Source organism: Salvelinus fontinalis, chromosome 26 (assembly GCF_029448725.1).
Source record: "Salvelinus fontinalis isolate EN_2023a chromosome 26, ASM2944872v1, whole genome shotgun sequence".
Classification (NCBI taxonomy): domain Eukaryota; kingdom Metazoa; phylum Chordata; class Actinopteri; order Salmoniformes; family Salmonidae; genus Salvelinus; species Salvelinus fontinalis.
The window spans coordinates 30,465,245-30,489,326 of record NC_074690.1 but is presented as its reverse complement, the minus strand read 5'-3'; the positions used below and the strand labels follow the sequence as shown (position 1 = coordinate 30,489,326).

At 40.9% G+C, this 24,082-nt stretch overlaps 1 protein-coding gene across 1 annotated transcript; it reads left to right on the top strand.

Annotated features, from left to right (window-relative positions):
* Positions 1 to 1,277: 1,277 nt before the first annotated feature.
* LOC129824095 (myosin-6) lies at positions 1,278 to 15,127 on the top strand. Its single transcript, XM_055883422.1, has 39 exons — positions 1,278 to 1,297; positions 1,399 to 1,439; positions 1,766 to 1,978; positions 2,263 to 2,406; positions 3,643 to 3,799; positions 3,927 to 3,954; positions 5,234 to 5,339; positions 5,430 to 5,522; positions 5,663 to 5,726; positions 5,829 to 5,927; positions 6,023 to 6,126; positions 6,241 to 6,379; positions 6,487 to 6,605; positions 6,721 to 6,870; positions 6,976 to 7,146; positions 7,226 to 7,535; positions 7,680 to 7,750; positions 7,832 to 8,037; positions 8,127 to 8,250; positions 8,443 to 8,579; positions 8,678 to 8,933; positions 9,041 to 9,283; positions 9,367 to 9,543; positions 9,657 to 9,802; positions 9,888 to 9,978; positions 10,093 to 10,482; positions 10,590 to 10,716; positions 10,832 to 10,950; positions 11,053 to 11,249; positions 11,512 to 11,695; positions 11,787 to 11,952; positions 12,045 to 12,169; positions 12,264 to 12,572; positions 12,686 to 12,889; positions 12,999 to 13,295; positions 13,408 to 13,512; positions 13,611 to 13,706; positions 13,806 to 13,940; positions 15,013 to 15,127. Exons 3-39 carry the CDS (start codon positions 1,778 to 1,780, stop codon positions 15,031 to 15,033), a joined length of 5,811 nt encoding a protein of 1,936 aa, XP_055739397.1. The 5' UTR covers positions 1,278 to 1,297; positions 1,399 to 1,439; positions 1,766 to 1,777; the 3' UTR covers positions 15,034 to 15,127.
* Positions 15,128 to 24,082: the final 8,955 nt, after the last annotated feature.

The window sequence follows — 24,082 nt, the reverse complement described above, 5'->3', positions numbered from 1 at the left end:
TACTTTGTATTTTACTTACTATTGCTCAGAGACCATTTGAACTAGACCAGTCATTTTTTGATATAAGAAACTTACATCTGTCTCCTAATCATTCATACCACTTATATGTCTGTACATAAGACGGTCGAATCACAATATTGATTTTAATCCGAAAAGTCCAGACTGTGGTCAAATGGGAAAAAAACACCTAAAAAATAAACCAAATAAATAACTTCACTTCAAAAACATTCATGTTTATCAATTATCATATTATCATGGAAGTATGTAAATATTTTGCAAGAAATGTGCATATTTCTATGTACGGTACATGATAAATAATTACAGTAAAACCCATGTGTGTGCATGGCAATTCGGTTCCTCTCAAAACATCTGAATAATCTCACGGTGCCGAGATTGATTCTGTTTACAACTTCTTTGACTCCCTACAGGACCCCAATGCTATTTAAAGATAGTATTTCAATAATTAACGTATAATTCATACAAACATTTGCCCATAAAGGAAATAGTGAGATCTATTTGGTTGTACCTTGTAGGAACAGAACCTAAATGGGCATACACAGTGTGCATTTCATAACCATAGATTGTTTCTGTTGTCCCGACTCTCCCCTACAATTACTAGCATCTGTTCATCTTATTTCTTCATAATTTTTTTTATATCAAAACAAATGAACATACTGATAAAAAAATATAGATATACTTTTTCTTCTTCCTTAAGAAAGGAACATTATAATTGTAATTTAAGTAACATCATTAAAGCCAGATCTGCTCTGCAGTTGGAAAATGTAGACCACCCAGCTGCTATCTGACATGTACATTTTCTATTTTCAATTCAAGCTTTGAATTTCAGTTGAGATGGTATTGAGTCCAACAATGCAAGCGAACTAGTTAGATTACAAGGGATTTTCTGTTGCAAGATTGTATAACATGAAAAAAACTACATAATCTGCTATTTACGAGTGAATTTTGAGATTGCTGACAAAATCCCTTGACTATTTAAAGATGGAGTTGACTTCCTCTCACTGCTTGAATATATTTATGATTAACTACAACACTCCACGAATCACCTAATATGGAGCCTTCAGGGACACCCTCACTGATAAGACTACCTCTACCCGGTGATTTCTACAGTACATGGCTTTCCGACACTCATTAACCCCCACCACTCTTGTACCCCAACCAAACACAGACACAATAACATTCCTGGTCCCTGAGATGCATATCCATATTTGGCAGAGAGGTTTCATTTATAAAGAGGACACATGGTCTGGACCACAATAGGCCACCATACTACTGCAAGGTAAGACGTGACGCTGGAGCTATAATCTTCCTTTTTGTGCGAAAAAGGTGAGTGCTAGAAAGGGTAAATATGGTTTAAAATGTGTGTTTTTGTTTCCACAGGACCATTACCTCCATCAGTCTTCTATAAAGGGGTTGGTGTGGTAAGGGAATTTTAACATCATATCAGGGTGTTATTGATTCTGTATTAACCTTTGTTAAAATGTTTTATTTTAAATCAAGTCATACTATTTCAGAAATAATGCCTTAGAATCAATTGAATATGTGGAAATCAGAAATTAAATAAAGTCATTCAAAATTAGCAAAAGGAATTTAAAAAAAATCTAAAACATTTTATTAAATTCTATTCTGTTATTTCAGTGATGCCTGATATAATATGGAATAAATGGAAACATGCAACAAATAGCTCTTTAATTTCTTTAAATAAAAATAAATAAATAATGGAGTTGATTTCCTCTCCTTTCTCTAGACACAGTAAATCATGGGAGACGCTCATATGGCAGAGTTCGGGCCCGCAGCCCCTTACTTGAGGAAGTCAGACAGGGAGCGTCTGGAGGCCCAGACCCGTCCCTTCGACATGAAGAAGGAATGCTTTGTGCCTGACACCGAAGTGGAATTTGTGAAGGCTTCCATCACCAGCAGAGATGGTGACAAAGTCACCGCTGACACTGCGAATGGGAAGGTTAGTAAGCTGTGAGAGAGCTGCTCAACCAGGACAACTAGTGATGATAAGATTATATTTTAACAAAATATTACTTTATATGTAATATGACAACAATTATGCCAGAAAAACTACTGGATCTAAACACTTGTGTGTTACATTTACTGTAAAAAATATATATAATTGTGAAATCTAAATGTGTAATACTCCTTTTTGATGTACTGTTGGTGAACAACGGTTTTAAAATGACTGACAAATAGTTCAACAGTACTTGCTTTTGTGACTCTGATCATTTCATTTTACAGACTGTGACTGTGAAGGACTGTGATGTCCACCCTCAGAACCCGCCAAAGTTTGATAAAATTGAAGACATGGCGATGTTTACCTTCCTTCATGAGCCAGCTGTGCTGTTCAACCTCAAAGAGCGTTATGCAGCATGGATGATCTACGTGAGTTCACACATGCTGGATTTATTCTCAATTTCTTAACACTGTGGAATGAAACAAAGTAGATATTTTGACCTGAAGAGGTACTACATGTTTTTGATATTTGCCACATTTTTGGTATTCTTAAGACTCATACAGAGTATTCGGAAAGTACTCAGACCCCTTCCCTTTTTCCACATTTTGTTACATTACAGCCTTATTCTAAAATGGATAAAAAATTTACAAAATTGTCATCAATCTACACACAATACCCCATAAAAAATGTTTTAAACATTATTTACTCAAGTATTCAGACCCTTCGCTATGAGACTTGAAATTGAGCTCAGGTGCATCCTGTTTTGATTGATCATCCTTGAGATGTTTCTACAACTTGAATGGAGTCCACCTGTGGTACATTTAATTGATTGAACCTGATTTGGAAAGGCACACCCCTGTCTATATAGGTTAAATAAGTTAAATAAATGTTAAATAAATAAAAAGTCTATATCAGGTCCCACAGTTGTCAGAGCAAAAACCGAGCCATGAGGTCGAAGGAATTGTCCGTAGAGCTCAGAGACAGGATTGTGTCGATGCACAGATCTGGGGAAGGGTACCAAGACATTTCTGCAGCATTGATGGAACCACCAAGACTCTTCCTAAAGCTGGCCGCCCTGCCAAAATGAGCAATCGGGGGAGAAGGGCCTTGGTCAGGGAGGTGACTAAGAACCCGATGGTCACTCTTCCAGAAGGACAACCATCTCTGCAGTACTCCACCAATCAGGCCTTAATGGTAGGGTGGCCAGATGGAAGCCACTCCTCAGTAAAACGCACATGACAGCCCGCTTGGAGTTTGCCAAAAGGTGCCTAAAGGACTCAGACCATGAGAAACACGATTCTCTGGTCTGATGAAACCAAGATTGAACTCTTTGGCCTGAATACCAAGCGTCACGTCTGAAGGAAACCTGGCACCATGCCTACGGTGAAGCATGGTTGCTGCATCATCATGCTGAGGGGGGGACTATTCAATTCATTTTAGAATAAGGCTGTAACGTAACAAAATGTGGAAAAAGTCAATGTGTTTGAATACCTTCCGAATGCACTGTATACCCAACCAATCTTAGATTCAACTGCACACCAATCTGGTTAGGCCAAGTATTCACAATAATAAATGTAGGCCTAATATCATGCTCTGTATTTTAGCATACTCTATTAAATATGTACTTTCAGTTTTTCTATTTTGACTCCTTCCTGTTTCTACAGACCTACTCCGGGCTGTTCTGTGTCACTGTCAACCCCTACAAGTGGCTGCCAGTATATAACCAGGAGGTGGTCTCAGCCTACAGAGGCAAGAAGAGGAGTGAAGCTCCTCCTCACATCTTCTCTATCTCCGATAATGCCTATCAGTACATGCTGACAGGTAAACTCACTACGATGACTTAGAATATCTTATTCAACTTTCACCCAAAAGATATTCAAACATTACGGTACTAATAATAGTGCATTCTTAAAAAAAATATGTGACCATGCCCTTATATTTATTTCAGACAGGGAGAACCAATCCATTCTTATCACGTGAGTTCTCTCCTTTTCATCAAGCTGAATTAGTCTATTTTTAGCTCTTACATTGTCTGACAGTGACATCAAAGTGTTGCTACTGTATAGAAGCTTAATGTGGCTGTATACTATGATAAATGGATGGAGTCATTGGAAAGTATTGCATTGAAAAACCAATGACATGTAAATATTTGTGTTATTTTAACTTCCTCAATTTGGACTGTTGTGTTGATACATCTGATTAACAGTGGATAAAACATGCACTTTGAATTCAGTGACTGGCATCCTGTGATTCCTGAAAAGAAGAAGGGTCTTACAATAACATTGAAGCCTGGTTGGGGGCTGAGGGCAAATTAAGGTTGAACAGTCAGTGCATGCCAGCATTGGTGGATAGAGGCAATATTAATGGTGATATAATGGGTCATGGCTTTTCACAAAAGCTGGTACGGTCTTACACAGCTCACCAATTGAAAAGGACTTGGCTGAGATCGATGAGAATGACCATCCACGCTAAAATAAAAGCACATAGAGCTAACATTGTGTTTGCATTGAACTTCTTGCTCTTGTTTGATGTTGGGTGTCAGGAGAAAAGTGATATTATATATTGAAAACTTGAATGTTGACATGCAACATTTGTGGGATTATATCAAAAGTAGACTAATGAAGAATATACAATATATTTTTCTTTGTGTGGCTGTTTTTTAGGGGATGAGGGAATAGTGAGCTGAATTGTTGCACTTTAGGGTGTAGCTCAGCTGGTAGAGCATGGCTCAGCTGGTAGAGCATGGCTCAGCTGGTAGGGCATGGCTCAGCTGGTAGGGCATGGCTCAGCTGGTAGGGCATGGCTCAGCTGGTAGGGCATGGCTCAGCTGGTAGGGCATGGCTCAGCTGGTAGGGCATGGCTCAGCTGGTAGGGCATGGCTCAGCTGGTAGGGCATGGCTCAGCTGGTAGGGCATGGCGCTTGCAACACCTGGGTTGTGGCTTCGATTTCCACAGGGGACTAGAATGGAAAAAGCATGAAAATGTATGCACTCACTGCTGTAAATCACTCTGGATAAGAGCGTCTGCTGAGTGACTAAAATATAAATGTAAAATATACAGCATTCTGATTGCTCTGGAATCTTTTTTAATCAGTCAGAAGGCAGCCTTGAACTAAGTTATTAGTTACATTTATTTCATGATGCATCTATGTTCAGTTCTTAAGCCTGGCCATTTGAGAGTGAATTTTGCATTTTGAGATACTTTCCATTTGTTTTGAGCCTATTTTACTGTTATTTACTGTATTTGTATCCTCAGCGGAGAATCTGGTGCTGGGAAGACTGTCAACACCAAGAGAGTCATTCAATACTACGCCAGTATTGCAGCTGTAGGAGGAAAGAAGGACACAGCCTCTGAGAAAAAGGTTAGCTTGTTGAATTAACAGATAACATGTTCTCTAATGGCACTTTACCCTTCATTACTGTAATCAAAGCACTGCTATGAATACTTCCAGGGGACTTTGGAAGATCAAATCATCCAGGCTAACCCAGCTCTGGAGGCCTTTGGTAATGCCAAGACCATTAGAAATGACAACTCCTCAAGATTCGTAAGTTTCTGTCCACAGACAATTGTGATCACACTACCATTGAAAACATACAACATATGATACAAGGCACATAATATACTCACTATGTATGTTAATTGTATGCCAAAATGAATGATTGGTTCTCTTTAACTTTTATTCAGGGAAAATTCATCCGAATTCATTTTGCTGCTAGTGGAAAGCTAGCCTCCGCAGACATTGAGACCTGTAAGGAATATTTAAATCAACTATCAACTATCAACTATTCTCATATATACAATCATGTTAACTGCTTCCTTCAATAAACTTTTCCGCCTTGCATTTGTACAGATCTGTTAGAGAAGTCCCGTGTGACTTTCCAGCTCAAGGCTGAGAGAGACTATCACATTTTCTACCAGATTCTTTCCCAAAGGAAACCAGAGTTGCTTGGTAAATAAAGAATACTGTCATCCATGTACTAACTAAAACATATCCTTGCTCGGATCTCACTGGATTTTTACTGAATCTGACATTTTGCTTTTCAGAGATGATGCTCATCACCAACAACCCCTATGACTACCAATTCATCTCCCAAGGAGAGACAACTGTAGCCTCCATCGATGATGGTGATGAGTTGTGTGCCACTGATGTGAGTAAATATCGATGGTTGGTTCATCTGGCGCCATATCTGTTTTAACTATATTACCTTCATGTATTTATTGGTGCGCTGGTAGCATACTATCTCTCCCTTTTTCTAATTTAGGAAGCTTTTGATGTCCTGGGCTTCACTCAGGAGGAGAAGAATGGCATTTACAAGCTGACTGGTGCTATCATGCACTATGGCAACATGAAGTTCAAGCTGAAACAGCGCGAGGAGCAGGCAGAGGCTGATGGCACTGAGGGTGAGGGGGACTTTATTAAGCAAACAAACCTCGGTGTTAATGATACATCTTAAAGACAGTACGTTAACAAATATTATAATGTATCATTTCATTTGATTTATCCTAAGATGCTGACAAAGTGTCATATCTGATGGGCCTGAACTCTGCTGACCTCATCAAGGGTCTCTGTCACCCAAGGGTCAAAGTAGGGAACGAGTGGGTCACCAAGGGGCAAACTGTCCAACAGGTGAGCCAGAAATAACTTATAACAAAGATCTGAAAACACAAAGAACTCAGAGCTCAATGTTAATCAGGAAAGGTTCATAACCATAACAATAATGTTTTTTTCTATTTCATTAAAGGTGAACTATTCCATTGGTGCACTGTCAAAGTCAGTGTATGAAAAGATGTTCCTCTGGATGGTGGTGAGAATCAACCAATCCTTGGACACCAAGCAGCCTCGCCAGTACTTCATTGGTGTATTGGACATCGCTGGGTTTGAGATCTTTGATGTGAGCTGAAGTGATATGCAATATGATACTTGAATCCCTTTTTTTTACCTCAATCCATTCGTGATACTTCCAAGTTGTAAAACTAAGTTCACCTTTCTGCTGCAGTACAACACCTTTGAACAGCTCTGCATCAACTTCACCAATGAAAAGCTGCAACAGTTTTTCAACCACCACATGTTTGTGCTGGAGCAAGAGGAGTACAAGAAAGAGGGAATTGAATGGGAGTTCATTGACTTTGGCATGGACTTGCAGGCTTGCATTGACCTTATTGAAAAGGTAAGGAATAGTTATGTTTTTCTAAATCTAAATGTTATCAGGTCATCAGTAACACTGCTCATATTTGTCTTCCCCTCAGCCAATGGGTATCATGTCCATCCTTGAAGAGGAGTGCATGTTCCCCAAGGCCAGCGATGCTACCTTTAAATCCAAGCTTTACGACAACCATCTAGGAAAATCCAACAACTTCCAGAAGCCCAGGCTTATGAAAGGGAAACCAGAGGCTCATTTCTCCCTGATTCACTATGCTGGTACTGTGGACTACAATATTTTCAACTGGCTGGTGAAGAACAAGGATCCACTGAATGAGACTGTGGTCGGACTGTTCCAGAAGTCTAACCTCAAATTGTTGACCGTGCTCTTCCAGAATTATGCTGGAACAGATGCTGGTATGCAAATTATGAATTTTTATATAAACCAGTTCTGAAAGCACCTAGATCAGTCCTTTTCAATAGGCATTGTCCCAGTCAAATAAACCTAATAAGATAAAGTAGATTTTTAAGCCGTTATTTTATATCCATTGTACTTCTCAGCTGATGATAGTAAGGCTAGTGGAAAGAAGAAGAAGGGATCATCCTTTCAGACTGTGTCTGCCTTGCACAGGGTGAGTATGAAAAACAAATCAAACTGTGCTGTATATTTATTCAGATTTACACCAACATGCATGGTTTTATTGCTTCTACAGGAAAACCTGAACAAGCTGATGACCAACTTGAGGTCTACTCACCCTCACTTTGTGCGCTGCATCATCCCCAATGAGACCAAGACTCCTGGGGCCATGGAGAATCCTCTGGTCATGCACCAGCTGCGCTGTAACGGTGTGCTGGAAGGCATCAGGATCTGCAGAAAAGGCTTTCCCAATAGGGTCCTGTATGGAGACTTCAAGCAGAGGTATACAATACATAGGTTCAACTGAATTGGGAAACAGGTCCTCTTTTGTAATATGTATTATATTCAAGACTATGTAATACTTCAAATAGATACCGTATCCTGAATCCTGCTGCCATCCCTGAAGGACAGTTTATTGACAGCAAGAAAGGAGCTGAGAAATTACTTGGGTCTTTGGATATTGATCACACTCAATACAGATTTGGACACACTAAGGTATAACTTCAATAAGGATGATCATGCACAATATACACATATTCTGATGAAGAAGCAAATATACATATATTTTCCAATGGAATATTTCCCTAAAGTGAAAGTGCCCAAATGTTATTAATTCATTCAACAATATGGGTTCATTCTGTATATAGGGAGGTGAATTAGATATGCTCTACTTGAAATCTCTTTAAGGTGTTCTTCAAGGCTGGTCTACTTGGTCAGCTGGAGGAGATGAGAGATGACCGTTTGTCCCTCATTATCACTGGAATCCAGTCCAGAGCACGCGGTCTGCTGGCTAGAGCTGAATTCCAGAAGATTGTTGAACGAAGGTAAGCATAAACAGTCACAAATGACTTTGATATCTATGTCAAATTCACATTGTAGTTCCATGCAATATCTGCTAAACTATATTTGTAATTGTTCACAGAGATGCATTACTTGTGATCCAGTGGAACGTACGTGCCTTCATGGGGGTCAAGAATTGGCCCTGGATGAAGCTATTCTTTAAGATCAAGCCTCTGCTGAAATCTGCTGAGTCTGAGAAGGAGATGGCCAACATGAAGGAGGAGTTCTTGAAGCTAAAAGAGGCTTATGCAAAGTCTGAGGCTCGCAGGAAGGAACTAGAGGAGAAAATGGTCTCTCTTCTCCAAGAGAAAAATGACTTACAGCTTTCAGTTCAGGCGGTGAGTTAAATATATCATCCCGTAAATGAAGTAATATGCATCAGAATTGTGATCCTTGCAATAATACTTGAAAATGGTCATTAAGCTAATGAAACCTTTCAAAATAGGAGCAAGATAATCTTTGCGATGCTGAGGAAAGATGTGAACAACTGATCAAACACAAGATTCAGTTGGAAGCTAAATCCAAAGAGCTGACTGAGAGACTGGAGGATGAAGAGGAGATGAATGCAGAACTGACTGCTAAGAAGAGGAAACTGGAAGACGAGTGCTCTGAGATAAAGAAGGACATTGATGACCTGGAGCTCACTCTGGCTAAAGTGGAGAAGGAGAAGCATGCCACTGAGAACAAGGTCACTATCACCTCCATATTTAAAAAACAAATAAAAACTGTGTTTATGTTGTTGTTTGCTCAACCTTCACTTCCTATTCACAGGTGAAGAACCTGACTGAGGAAATGGCAGCTCTAGATGAAATCATTGCCAAGCTGACCAAGGAGAAGAAAGCTCTCCAGGAGGCTCATCAGCAAACGCTGGATGACCTGCAGAGTGAGGAGGACAAAGTCAACACTCTAACAAAGGCAAAGGCTAAGCTGGAGCAACAAGTTGATGACGTGAGTACTTGATGTTGTATTGCGAGCAATAAAGGATAGAAATACAGCATTCATGTAGTCATCAGCAGTTGAATGGATAAAACAGTAGTGAGTTTTATGATGATGTTCCCCAGCTTGAGGGTTCTCTGGAGCAAGAGAAGAAGGTCCGTATGGATCTTGAAAGAGCCAAGAGGAAGCTCGAGGGAGACTTGAAGTTGACCCAGGAAAGTCTAATGGACCTGGAGAATGATAAACAGCAACTAGAGGAGCGTCTTAAGAAGTAAGTTAAAACATTTTTTCCCAGTTTATATCATTCATGCCTATATTTGTTGATTTGCAACAAAAACAATGCCTTTCGGACACAGGAAAGACTTTGAGGTCAGCCAGCTGAACAGTAAAATAGAAGATGAGCAAGCAGCTAACATTCAGCTGCAGAAGAAACTGAAGGAGCTTCAGGTAATGAATCATGTGTAATTGAATGTGTAACCATGAATGTGTAACCATGAAAATACACATTATTTTGACTTAGGTCACCTCAAAAGAATCGTACAATCTTTTCCCCCTCGCTAGGCTCGAATTGAGGAGCTGGAGGAAGAGCTTGAGGCAGAAAGAGCTGCCCGAGCCAAGGTGGAGAAGCAAAGAGCAGACTTGGCCAGAGAGCTGGAGGACATCAGTGAGAGGCTGGAGGAGGCTGGTGGAGCCACATCTGTCCAGATTGAGATGAACAAGAAGAGGGAGAATGAGTTCCTGAAGCTCCGCAGAGACCTTGAAGAGGCAACTCTGCAGCACGAGGCTACAGCTGCCACACTCAGGAAAAAACAAGCTGACAGTGTCGCTGACCTTGGGGAACAAATAGACAACCTGCAGAGAGTGAAGCAGAAACTGGAGAAGGAGAAGAGTGAGCTCAGGCTTGAACTTGATGATGTTGTCTCCAACATGGAACATATTGTGAAGTCCAAGGTATGACCCCATTTCATTATCTGGTCTTTATGTTTCTCATCAAATGTGATGCATGATGGACTATTTAAAAACTCACATTTATCTTTATATAATGCACTTTATTTCAGACCAATTTAGAGAAGGCATGCAGGACCTTAGAAGATCAGATGAGTGAATATCGGGCAAAGTATGAGGAGGGCATGCGCAGTATCAATGACTTCAGCATGTGTAAAGCTAGGCTGCAGACAGAGAATGGTAAGTTTGTTATCTCGTATGACAAATGATCGTCAATATTAGAAAACAATGCCTTCCTCCACATGGATCAAGGCAGTGAAATTGTTCTTAACAAGTTCGTAATTTACTTCGCTAGGGGAGCTTTCCAGGCAGCTTGAGGAGAAGGACTCCCTTGTATCTCAGCTAAGTAGAGGGAAGCTGTCCTACACTCAGCAGATTGAGGACCTCAAAAGACAACTGGAGGAGGAGACAAAGGTGAGAGATAAATATGTTCACCCAAAGCTATATAATATACTGTAATCTATCATGTCATCCTTAGCTAATGATACAAAATGTGTGAAAATATTTGTCTTCCAGGCAAAGAATGCACTAGCCCATGCAGTGCAATCTGCTCGACATGATGGTGACCTGCTCCGAGAGCAGTATGAGGAGGAACAGGAGGCCAAGGCTGAGCTGCAGCGTGGCATGTCCAAGGCTAACTCTGAGGTGGCTCAGTGGAGAACTAAGTACGAGACTGATGCCATTCAGAGGACTGAGGAGCTGGAGGAAGCCAAGTAAGAAATCATGGCAGTAATTTATTCCCTCTTTTAGTAAAATGTTCTTCAAGGAAATACACTGTTTCTCTTCTAGCAGATAGGCTTTCTGTTTGTGTTATGTTTCTTCTAAAATGTAAGACGAACAAAAAGTTTGTCTGATAGCTGACCACGCAGCTATTAGTAGGGAGGTAAAGTATCATCAAATGTTCATTTACCTATGAAGCAAAACAAATGTCACTGCGGGCACTAAATATCTCCTGTTTATTATTCTTTAATCCAGGAAGAAACTGGCTCAGCGTCTGCAGGATGCTGAAGAAGCTGTGGAGGCAGTGAACGCCAAGTGTTCCTCCCTGGAGAAGACCAAACACAGACTGCAGAATGAGATTGAAGATCTCATGGTGGATGTGGAACGGTCTAATGCTGCTGCTGCTGCTCTGGACAAGAAACAAAGAAACTTTGACAAAGTAAACTCTTTAAGCCATAGATAAATATGCTAAATTATAGGTTCATGATCCTTTCTTTCAAATTACATTTTTGTTTGATTGCTTCCAACAGGTTCTGTCTGAGTGGAAGCAGAAGTATGAGGAGTCTCAGTGTGAGCTAGAGAGCTCCCAGAAAGAGGCCAGGTCTCTGAGCACTGAACTCTTCAAGCTGAAGAACTCCTATGAGGAATCTTTGGATCAGCTCGAGACAATGAAGAGGGAGAACAAGAACCTCCAAGGTAAGCTGTCAGGCTATCATTACAGGGATGTATATATTTCATTAATGTCAACACAGCAATCTAAATGCCACTGTATGGCCTTAACCTCACAGAGGAGATTTCCGACCTTACTGAGCAACTTGGTGAAGGAGGAAAGAGCATCCACGAGCTGGAGAAAATAAGGAAACAGCTGGAACAGGAGAAAAGTGAGATCCAATCTGCTCTGGAGGAAGCTGAGGCAGGTTCCCTCTGTCCAGAATCAAGTCATAATATATTATACATACTTATACTGTATGCCTTTATAATAAACCCGAACCATTACGATCTAACAGGCTTCTCTGGAGCATGAGGAGGGTAAGATTCTGAGAGCCCAGCTAGAGTTTAATCAGGTTAAGGCTGATATTGAGCGCAAGCTGACTGAGAAGGACGAGGAGATGGAGCAGTCCAAGAGGAATCTGCAGAGGGCCATTGATACCCTGCAGAGCTCTCTTGAGGCAGAGTGCCGGAGCAGGACTGAGGCCCTCAGGCTGAAAAAGAAGATGGAGGGAGACCTCAATGAGATGGAAATCCAGCTCAGCCAATCCAACAGGCAGGCATCAGAGGCCCAGAAACAGCTTAAGAGTGTTCATGCTCATCTAAAGGTAAATTATTTTTGGTCTATATCTGGATAGGAGTGTTGGTTAAATGACTCAAATGTAAATGTAAATTTAATGAGCAATTGACTAATTCATTATACAAATGTCTTCTCTTCTAGGATGCCCAACTCCAGTTAGATGACTCTCTTCGTTCCAATGATGATCTGAAGGAAAACATTGCCATTGTAGAGAGACGCAACAATCTAATGCAGGCAGAGCTGGAGGAGCTTAGAAGCTGTCTTGAACAGACTGAGAGAGGCCGCAAGCTAGCTGAGCAAGAGCTGCTGGACATCAGTGAGAGGGTGCAGCTGCTGCACTCACAGGTGTGAAAACGATTATTTAGGGTGCTTATTAATAGTATGCTACTGATGTATTGTACATTTCCTCTGGACTGTCCCACTATTTAACAGTGGATACATATTCCATATGTAGAACACCAGCCTGCTGAACCAAAAGAAGAAGCTGGAGGCCGACACAAACCAGCTTCAGACTGAGGTGGAGGAGGCAGTCCAGGAGTGCAGAAATGCTGAAGAAAAGGCCAAGAAGGCCATTACTGATGCTGCCATGATGGCAGAGGAGTTGAAGAAGGAGCAGGACACCAGTTCTCATCTGGAGCGAATGAAGAAGAACATGGAGCAGACCATCAAGGACCTGCAGCACCGCCTGGATGAGGCTGAACAAATTGCCATGAAGGGGGGCAAGAAGCAGGTTCAGAAGCTGGAGAACAGGGTGAGTGTATGCTTTTTACAGTAGATGTACATACTGTGCATTGGAGCCATATGCAAAACAGCAATAATGGTCCCTGTTACATAGCCTAGATGTTATTTTTATGTTATGACAGGTGAGGGAGCTGGAGAATGAGGTCGAGGGTGAGCAGAAGAAGGGTGCTGATGCAATCAAAGGAATTCGTAAATATGAGAGGCGTATCAAGGAACTCACCTACCAGGTGATCTTTTATTTCTATTGTTGTTACCATGACAGGCATGCATAGATGTGTGCTTTACATCTACTGACTGCTATTCGCTATGGCTTCGGTCTTTACAGACTGATGAGGACCGCAAGAATATGACCCGCCTCCAAGACCTTGTGGATAAGCTGCAACTGAAAGTGAAAGCCTACAAGAGATCTGCCGAGGAAGCTGTAAGTGTGGACTTACCTACAATATTGGGGATCTTTTGCTTGTATGATAGTATCGGTCTCTGCTTTAGCTATGATGCTTGTTGTGTTTCCATGTCACAGGAGGAGCAGGCCAACAACCATCTGGGCAAGTTCCGCAAAATACAACATGAGCTGGACGAGGCTGAGGAAAGGGCCGACATCGCTGAGTCTCAGGTCAACAAGCTGCGTGCCAAGAGCCGTGATGTTGGTTCCAAGGTTAGTGAGGCTAAGTTAATTTTCTGATTCTTGAATATCTTAATTTTTGGTGTGCATAATATAATTATGTAAAAACAAACAATGTTTTAATTCTCGTATTTCAAAATCATAAGCAAAAGTGGAAAAATATTTTTTGTAAGTGACTATGTAAGCAGATAGTCTTGACACCAAAAAATCAGACCAAACCTGCATTCAAATATATTTTATTATAACAGTATTATCATAGTGCATCAGACTTTGTCAAGATAAGGCCTGTATTTGTCATATAGTATTGTATTCTGTATTTGTAACGCTTGTCCGTAATAAGACTTTTAAGTCAAATTGGTGGTCAGTTGGTTAGTCAAAGTGATTCCAAATTACACTGTTTACAGTATTCTGTTATGAGAGATGGTTCCCATATTTAGGTCTTGATAAGTCTACACCTTTATATTGTGTTACTTACCTTGTGAAATGTTACTACAACATTTTAAAGGTACGTAGCCATCCAGTCTACCATTTACAGTTAGTCCCAGTTATGTCTCTTGACACGTGGGCTTGGTTTCCCCATAAATATGCAGCCTAGGTGATTGGTTAGTGATTGGATTAAGGAGGTAATGAGGATCTAGCTGAAGGCTCATCAACTGTTACACTTATGCGAAGTGACAAAATATAAAAATCGGGGTAATTTATCAGTGTTTTAAAATGTATTAAGTGACACATCTAGGACCTTATATTGAATAATCCAGGACTTCAGATTTAGGACACATTTTCATCACTTTACATTTAATTGAACCTGCAATTGTATTATCACGGTTGTGAAATGAAAACACAGAATAGTTTTGGGCACTGTAAAAAAAACACTATTACTATCTACTAGGTAGACTCCCTTCACAAGTAGATGCTTTTCGTTTTCAGAAAGAGGAAGTGTTTGTTCATAGGCAGTAGTTTGAAAACAAAGACACTATTATATTGCTATGGCAGGTTTGATTGAATACAGTCTAGATTTCCACTGTATCTACATAAAGCTTGACCAGTGCTTACCCAATATCTTCTGATCTGTCTCTCTCTATTCCCTTATTCTTTATCGTCACAGAAAGGGCACGATGAAGAGTGAAGCTCTCATATGGACCTCTGAAACCCTCTGCTGTGGTGAAGTCTATCCAAAGCCCTAAAGTAACTCTGTAGAATAAAGTTAAATCGCAATCAGATTCACATCTACTGACTGTGTCTTTATTCATTGTATGTGAGTGATAGTCTCACTCCTCTCAAATAATTGTTGCTGTCATTAATGGTCATCAAAGCTTGGCAATCTGATTAACGGCATATATTGATCTGTCATCATATTGATCTTCACTTGGTTAAATGTAGAACATTTTAACAAGGAGACTACCAATATCAACAGTTTACAAAAAAAACTATTGTCAATGCATTCGTCAGTGCATTCAGAAAGTATTCAGACATTTTAGCAAATGTAGTAAAAATAAAACATTTAAATATCACATTTACATGACCCTTTACTCAGTACTGTGTTGAAGCACCTTTTCATCAATGATCTCTCTGTTCTCTGCTCCATTCATCTTTTCCTCGATCCTGACTAGTCTCCCAGTCCCTGCCGCTGAAAAATAACTCCACAGCATGATGCTGCCACCACCATGTTTCACTGTAAGGATGGTGCGAGGTTTCCACAAGATGTGATGCTTGGCATTCAGGCCAAAGAGTTCAATCTTGGTTTCATCAGACCAGATAATCTTGTTTCTCATGGTCTAAGTCCTTTAGGTGCCTTTTGGCACCTGGGCTGTCATGTGCCTTTTACTGAGGAGTGGCTACCGTCTGGCTACTCTACCATAAATGGTTGATTGGTGGAGTGCTGCAGAGATGATTGTCCTTCTGGAAAGGTTCTCCCATCTCCACAGAGGAACTCTGGAGCTCTGTCAGAGTGACCATCTGGTCAGAGTGGTCAGAGTGACCATCTCCCTGACCAAGGCCCTTCTCCCTCGAATGCTCAGTTTGGCCGGGCGCCCAGCTCGAGGACAATTCTTGTTGGTTCCAAACTTCTTCCATTTAACAATGATGGAGGCCACTGTGTTCTTGGTGACCTTCAATGCTGCAGAAATGTTTTGTACCATTCCCCAGATCTGTGTCCCGACACACTCCTGTCTCGGAGTTCTACAGACAATTCCTTTGACCTCATGGCTTGGTTTTTGCTCTAACATGCACTGTCAACTATGGGACCTTATATAGACAGGTGTGTGCCCTTCCAAATCATGTCCAATCAATTGAATTTACCACAGGTGGACTCCAATCAAGTTGTAGAAACATATCAAGGATGATCAATGGAAACAGGATGCACCTATTTAATCGATTTCACAATAAGGCTGTAACAACAAAATGTGGAAAAAAGTCAAGGGGTCTGAATACTTTCCGAATTCACTGCATCTACTCTTCTGTTACCTTACCTGCTATTGTCTGCAGGAGCACGGTTCTGAAGCTGTTTCTCTCACCTTACACTGGCTAACTCACCCTCCTGTGGTGTCAGATGTCAGAGCTATCAGACTATCCACATGACCTCACTGCAGTATATAGAGAATGAGAATTTAAGAATAACTACACTACCATTCAAAAGTTTGGGGTCACTTAGAAATGTCCTTGTTTTTGAAAGAAAAGCAAGTTTTTTGTCCGTTGAAATAACATAAAATTGATCAGAAATACAGTGTAGACATTGTTAATGTTGTGAATGACTACTGTAGCTGTAAACTGCAGATTTTTTATGGAATATCTACATAGGCATACAGAGGCCTATTATCAGCAACCATCACTCCTGTGTTCCAATGGCAAGTTGTGTTAGCTAATCCAAGTTTATAATTTTAAAAGGCTAATTGATCATTAGAAAACCCTTTTGCAATTATGTTAGCACAGCTGAAAACTGTTGTTCTGATTATAGAAGCAATAAAACTGGCCTTCTTTAGACTAGTTGAGTGTCTGGAGCATCAACATTTGTGAGTTCGATTACAGGCTCAAAATGGCCAGAAACATAGGACTTTCTTCTGAAACTCGTCAGTCTATTCTAGTTCTGAGAAATGAAGGCTATTCCATGTGAGAAATTGCCAAGAAATTGAAGATCTCGTACAACGCTGTGTACTACTCCCTTCACAGAACAGTGCAAACTGGCCCTAACCAGAATAGAAAGAGAAGTGGGAGGCCGGTGCACAACTGAGCAAGAGGACAAGTACATTAGAGTGCCTAGTTTGAGAAACAGACGCCTCACAAGTCCTCAACTGGCAGCTTCATTAAATAATACCCGCAAAACACCAGTCTCAACGTCAACAGTGAAGAGGCGACTCCGGGATGCTCGCATGGAATGGCCTTCACATTTGTAAGGGAATGTTGATCAGATACATTTTTCCAAGTATAAATGTAAAGCATATTCTGCACGTCACATTTACGTCAGCAGAACTCTGCCTGATGCCATTATAACATGGAAATATACCCCCTCTAAACAGACAATGCATGGTCATTTATGGTATTGTTCAAGAGTGCCAATGAACTAATAATAGGACCCCTCAAGGCCAATGGAGTTGGGTTTGCAGCAACAGGCCTTTTAGTGTTAGGCTAACAAATAACTGCTCAGAGGAGGGATATGGACAGCTGGGAATGAGTTGGCTAAAAGTGTCATTGAGTAGCCAGGAATGGAATGTTCATCCCCTCAACAGAGCTCAGTGAAGGACCTTTGTTGGTGCAAAGGTTGAATGTTTAAATGTAGAATAACTTGAATAACATAGGGTCACAGGAGTTAACGAGTTCATTAAAAAAAGAGCAGACAGCTTCAGAGATCAAACTGTAGCTAGTAAACCTAACACCTGTTTTATGAACAAGATGCCCCCTATCATTCATATGTTCCTGAACATACATGACTTGCTGCACTGTGACATGCCACAGCCACAAATACAAACAGATTAGCAAAGAATGGCCTAATCATTGTTGAAACAAACATACAGCTCATTACTTACTACATAGCTAGCTGGATCTGGTTTCTTAGGTTTCAGGATGGATCATGTGGCAGCAAAGTTGAACCTGTAGGTCAAAAATATAGTTATTGCTTTATGATAATAATTTAATATATGATCACAAGCAGGTTCTCTAGGGGCGGTCCCTGAACACAATATCTTCCAGTAACTAGCTAGCTATCAAATATATAACCCAGACACTACAGTCTCACTAGCTGATGAAACTCAACTGCACGATTGAAGATGGAGTTGAGTGGCGACTCGTGTGGGCGAAAATCACATAAAATGAAGTTTTTATAAAACACTGTGGATTTCAGTACCAAAATAATAGCCCAAATTTACACATGATATGGTCCTTTTTTTTAAATTTACTTCACCCAGTTGGACTAGCTAGCTAGTCTCAATAAATAGCTACTACAGCAGTTCTATTATGTTTTAAGTAAAACAAATAGGTATTAGGTAAACAATAGATAAGTAAAGAAATACTTGTTCCGCCCAAAGAAAACTACAACGCAAACTTGCTCAAGTAGCTGTAACTGAGATCTCAAGTAACTGACTCAGAGATCTCAGTTTTTATTTTTCCTGGTTTTAGATTATTTGTATTTTTCACTCTAAATATGACAATTGTTCATAGAGAAACAATGAAATTGTATGTTCTGAGTCCATGTTCATGCTTAAATCACATCAGAAGACCATTTTTTAAAGTTCTGGACATAAACGTACACATTTTGATTTTTGAGTCTAATTCCCCCTTAATTGTGTGTCTGTTGTCTATTAACAATGACAAGACACCTGGGTCTGACAACTTGGATGAAAAATAACTGAGGATGATAGCGTACGATATTGCTACTAATATTTGCAATCTCTTCAATCTAAGTTTACGGAAATGTGTGTGCCCTCAGGCCTGGAAGGAAGCAAAAGTAATTTGGCTACCCAAGAATAGTAAAGCACCCTTTATTGGCTCAAATAGCCAACCAATCAGCCTGTTACCAAGCCTTAGTAAACTTTTGGGAAAAATGGTGTTTGACCAGATACATTGCTAATTTACAGTAAATAAATTTACAACAGACTTTCAGCACGCTTATAGGGAAGGGTATTCAACATGCACAGCACTTACACAAATGACTGATGATTGGCTGAGATAAATTGATAATAAAACGTGGGAGCTGTTTTGTAGACTTCAGTGCGGCTTTTGACATTATTGATCATAGTCAGCTGCTGGACAAAACATATATGTTATTGCTACACACCCCCTGCTATATTGTGGATAAAGAGTTACCTGTCTAACAGAACACAGAGGGTGTTCTGTAATGGTAGCCTCTCCAACATAATCCAGGTAGAATCAGGCATTCCCCAGGGCAGCTGTCTAGGCCCCTTACTTTTTTCAATCTTTACTAATGACCTTAGTAAAGCCCGTGTGTAAAGCCCATGTGTCTATGTATGCATATGACTCAACAATACACATCATCTACTAGAGTGAGTGAAATTACAGCAACCCTTAACAAAGAGCTGCAGTCAGTTTTAGAATGGGTGGCAAGAAAAAAAATTGTCCTAAATAATGACCATGAGAAACAAGATTATCTGGTCTGATGAAACCAAGATTCAACTCTTTGGCCTGAATGCCAAGCACCACATCTTGAGGAAACCTCGCACCATCCTTTGGGACAAATCATTCACTAAACCCTAAACCTCAACTAAATCATGTAATAAATAATGTGGGAATTGAGCAAGTTGAGTAGACTAAACTGCTTGGAGTAACCCGTAAACTGTTATGGTCCAAACAAATTGATGCAACAGTAGCTAAGATGGGAAGAGGTCTGTCCATAAAGAAGCACTGCTCTGCCTTCTTAACAACAATATCAAGAAGGCAGGTCCTACAGGCCCTAGTTTTGTCGCACCTGGACTACAGCCCAGTCGTGTGGTCAGGTGCCACAAAGAGGGACTTGGGAAAATTACAACTGGCCCAGAACAGGGCAGCATGGCTGGCCTTTAAATATACATGTAGAACTAACATAAATAATATGCATGTCATTCTCTCATGGCTCAAAGTGGAGGAGAGATTGACTTCCTCACTACTTGTTTTTGTAGGAAGTATTGACATGTTGAATCCCCTAAGCTGTCTGTTTAAACTACTAGTAAACAGCTCAGACACCCATGCATACCCCACAAGACAGGGAGGTGCACAGTAATGCTTAGAGCCATGGCTACAAGTAATTCACGCAAGCCGTTAAATCAGATTTAAAAAATAGATAAAAATACACCTCATGGAACAGCGAGGATTGTACAGTCGTGGCCAAAGGTTTTGAGAATGACACAAATATTAATTTTCACAAAGTCTGCTGCCTCAGTTTGTGTGATGGCAATTTGCATATACTCCAGAATGTTATGAAGAGTGATCAGATGAATTTGCAATTAATTGCAAAGTCCCTCTTTGCCATGCAAATGAACTGGAAAAACATTTCTACTGCATTTCAGCCCTGCCACAAAAGGACCAGCTGACATGTCAGTGATTCTCTCGTTAACACAGGTGTGAGTGTTGACGAGGACACGGCTGGAGATCACTCTGTCATGCTGATTGAGTTTGAATAACAGACTGGAAGCTTCAAAAGGAGGGTGGTGCTTGGAATCATTGTTCTTCCTCTGTCAACCATGGTTACCTGCAAGGAAACACGTGCCGTCATAATTGCTTTGCACAAAAAGGGCTTCACAGGCAAGGATATTGCTGCCAGTAAGATTGCACCTAAATCAACCATTTATCGGATCATCAAGAACTTCAAGGAGAGCGGTTCAATTGTTGTGAAGAAGGCTTCAGGGCACCCAAGAAAGTCCAGCAAGCGCCAGGACCGTCTCCTAAAGTTGATTCAGCTGCGGGATCGGGGCACCACCAGTACAGAGCTTGCTCAGGAATGGCAGCAGGCAGGTGTGAGTGCATCTGCAGGCAGGTGTGAGTGCATCTGCACGCACAGTAAGGCGAAGACTTTTGGAGGATGGCCTGGTGTCAAGAAGGGCAGCAAAGAAGCCACTTCTCTCCAGGAAAAACATCAGGGACAGACTGATATTCTGCAAAAGGTACAGGGATTGGACTGCTGAGGACTGGGGTAAAGTCATTTTCTCTGATGAATCCCCTTTTCGATTGTTTGGGGCATTCGGAAAAAAGCTTGTCTGGAGAAGACAAGGTGAGCGCTACCATCAGTCCTGTGTCATGCCAACAGTAAAGCATCCAGAGACCATTCATGTGTGGGGTTGCTTCTCAGCCAAGGGAGTGGGCTCACTCACAATTTTGCCTAAGAACACAGCTATGAATAAAGAATGGTACCAACACATCCTCCGAGAGCAACTTCTCCCAACCATCCAGGAACAGTTTGGTGACGAACAATGCCTTTTCCAGCATGATGGAGCACCTTGCCATAAGGCAAAAGTGATAACTAAGTGGCTCGGGGAACAAAACATCAATATTTTGGATCCATGGCCAGGAAACTACTCAGACCGTAATCCCATTGAGAACTTGTGGTCAATCCTCAAGAGGCGGGTGGACAAACAAAAACCTACAAATTCTGACAAACTCCAAGCATTGATTATGCAAGAATGGGCTGCCATAAGTCAGGATGTGGCCCAGAAGTTAATTGACAGCATACCAGGGCGGATTGCAGAGGTCTTGAAAAAGAAGGATCAACACTGCAAATATTGACTCTTTGCATCAACTTCATGTAATTGTCAACAAAAGCCTTTAACACCTATGAAATGCTTGTAATTATACTTCAGTGTAACATTCATTAAAACTCGTTTTTCAACCACTCCACAAATTTTTTGTTAACAAACTATAGTTTGGCAAGTCGGTAAGGACATCCACTTTGTGTGTGTGTGTGTGTGTGTGTGTGTGTGTGTGTGTGTGTGTGTGTGTGTGTGTGTGTGTGTGTGTGTGTGTGTGTGTGTGTGTGTGTGTGTGTGGGCGGGGGTGGGGGGGGGGGGTGAGCATGTCAGTGAGTGGTTTTTAGTCAGAAGATGTGAGCGAGGATAATATAAGTTGTAATCAAGCTTGTCCCTACAGAGTCTGAGAGATATTTATATGTAAGGGCTCACTCGTCAGGTTCTAATAGTCAGAATCACCACATGATTATTTCACTATCTTGTGTGATGAGCTGAGTTACTATCCAGTAGTTGATTTTACTTGGTTGATGCCAAATATAAACGTGAGGGAAATCACTTCAGGGAGGAACAAGAAACCTCTTTGCTTATATATCTGACTAGTAATTACAGTTGAAGTCGGAGGTTTACATACACTTAGGTTGGAGTCATTAAAACTCAAATTTCAACCACTCCACAAATTTCTTGTTAACAAACTATAGTTTTGGCAAGTTGGTTAGGTTTGTGCATGACACAAGTCATTTTTCCAACAATTGTTTACAGACAGATTATTTCACTGTATCACAATTTAGTGGGTCAGAAGTTTACATACACTAAGTTGACTGTGCCTTTAAACTGCTTGGGAAATTCCAGAAAATGATGTCATGGCTTTAGAAGCTTCTGATAGGCTAATGAATATAATTTGAGTCAGTTGGAGGTGTACCTGTGGATGTATTTCAAGGCCTACCTTTAAACTCGGTGCCTCTTTGCTTGATATCATGGGGAAATCAAAAGAAATCAGCCAAGACCTCAGAAGAAATTGTAGAAAAAAAAGTCTGGTTCATCCTTGGGAGCAATTTCCAAACGCCTGAAGGTACCACGTTCATCTGTACAAACAATAGTACGCAAGTATAAACACCATGAACCCACGCAGCCGTCATACCACTCAGGAAGGAGACGCGTTCTGTCTCCTAGAGATGAACGTACTTTGGTGCAAAAGTGCTAATCAATCCCAGAACAACAGCAAATGACCTTGTGAAGATGCTGGAGGAAACAGGTACAAAATATCTATATCCACAGTCAAACGAGTCCTATATCGACATAACCTGAAAGGCCGCTCAGCAAGGAAGTAGCCACTGCTCCAAAACCGCCATAAAAAGCCAGACTACGGTTTGCAACAAAGATTGTACTTTTTGGAGAAATGCCCTCTGGTCTGATGAAACAAAAATAGAACTGTTTAGCCATAATGACCATCGTTATTTTTGGAGGAAAAAGGGGGAGGCTTGCAAGCCAAAGAACACCATCCCAACCGTGAAGCACGTGGTGGCAGCATAATGTTGTGGGGGTGCTTTGTGCAGGAGGGACTGGTGCACGTCATAAAATAGATGGCATCATGGGAAGGAAAATTATGTGGATATATTGAAGCAACTGGCCATCACAAAGCCCTGACCTCAATCCTATAGAACATTTGTGGGCAGAACTGAAAATGCGTGTGCAAGCAAGAAGGCCTACAAACCTGACTCAGTTACACCAGCTCTGTCAGGAGGAATGGGCCAGAATTCACCCAACTTATTGTGGGAAGGTTGTGGAAGGCTACCTGAAATGTTTGACCCAAGTTAAATAATTTAAAGGCACTGCTACCAAATACTAATTTAGTGTATGTAGACTTCTGACCCACTGGGAATGTGATGAAAGAAATAAAAGCTGAAATAAATAATTCTCTCTACTATTATTCTGACATTTCACATTCTTAAAATAAAGTGGTGATCCTAACTGACCTAAGACAGGGAATTATAACTAGGATTAAATGTTGGGAATTGTGAAAAACTGAGTTGAAATGTATTTGGCTAAGGTGTAACTTACAACTTCAACTGTAAGTATTTTCACAAAGTAAACAACTGTAGTATATGCCCTTTCAAAGGTTTTAATGAGCAATTATTCAAAGCTGGATTACATACCTGCTGGTGCCTGCCTAGGCTGCTGGACCATAGAGACAGTGGAGGCATTCAGAGATACTGGCCAATGGGGGACAAACTATTGGTGGGAAGCATCTTGAGCATTCTCAAATTGATCCTGTGTGAGACAAACAGAGCCACCAGATCAAAAGCATCAACGTAATGTGAAATGAAACAACATTTAGACTTTCCACTCTTCAATTCTTCTGCAAGCTATGTTTTCTCTCTGTCAGGTTCAGAGGATCATCAGTGGTGAGAGAGACCATCTGTAGCCTACTGCAGTCTGATAGGAAGACGACCACCGAAGAGACCATCTGTAGCCTACTGGAGTCTGATAGGAAGACGACCACTGAAGAGACCA

Excerpts from the sequence above, each read along its gene's own strand:
- LOC129824095 (XM_055883422.1), top strand. The coding sequence starts at position 1,778 with ATGGGAGACGCTCATATGGCAGAGTTCGGGCCCGCAGCCCCTTACTTG. Across the intron at positions 1,979-2,262 it reads CTGACACTGCGAATGGGAAG|ACTGTGACTGTGAAGGACTG; the intron begins GTTAGTAAGCTG and ends TTCATTTTACAG. Across the intron at positions 7,751-7,831 it reads CTGTGTCTGCCTTGCACAGG|GAAAACCTGAACAAGCTGAT; the intron begins GTGAGTATGAAA and ends TTGCTTCTACAG.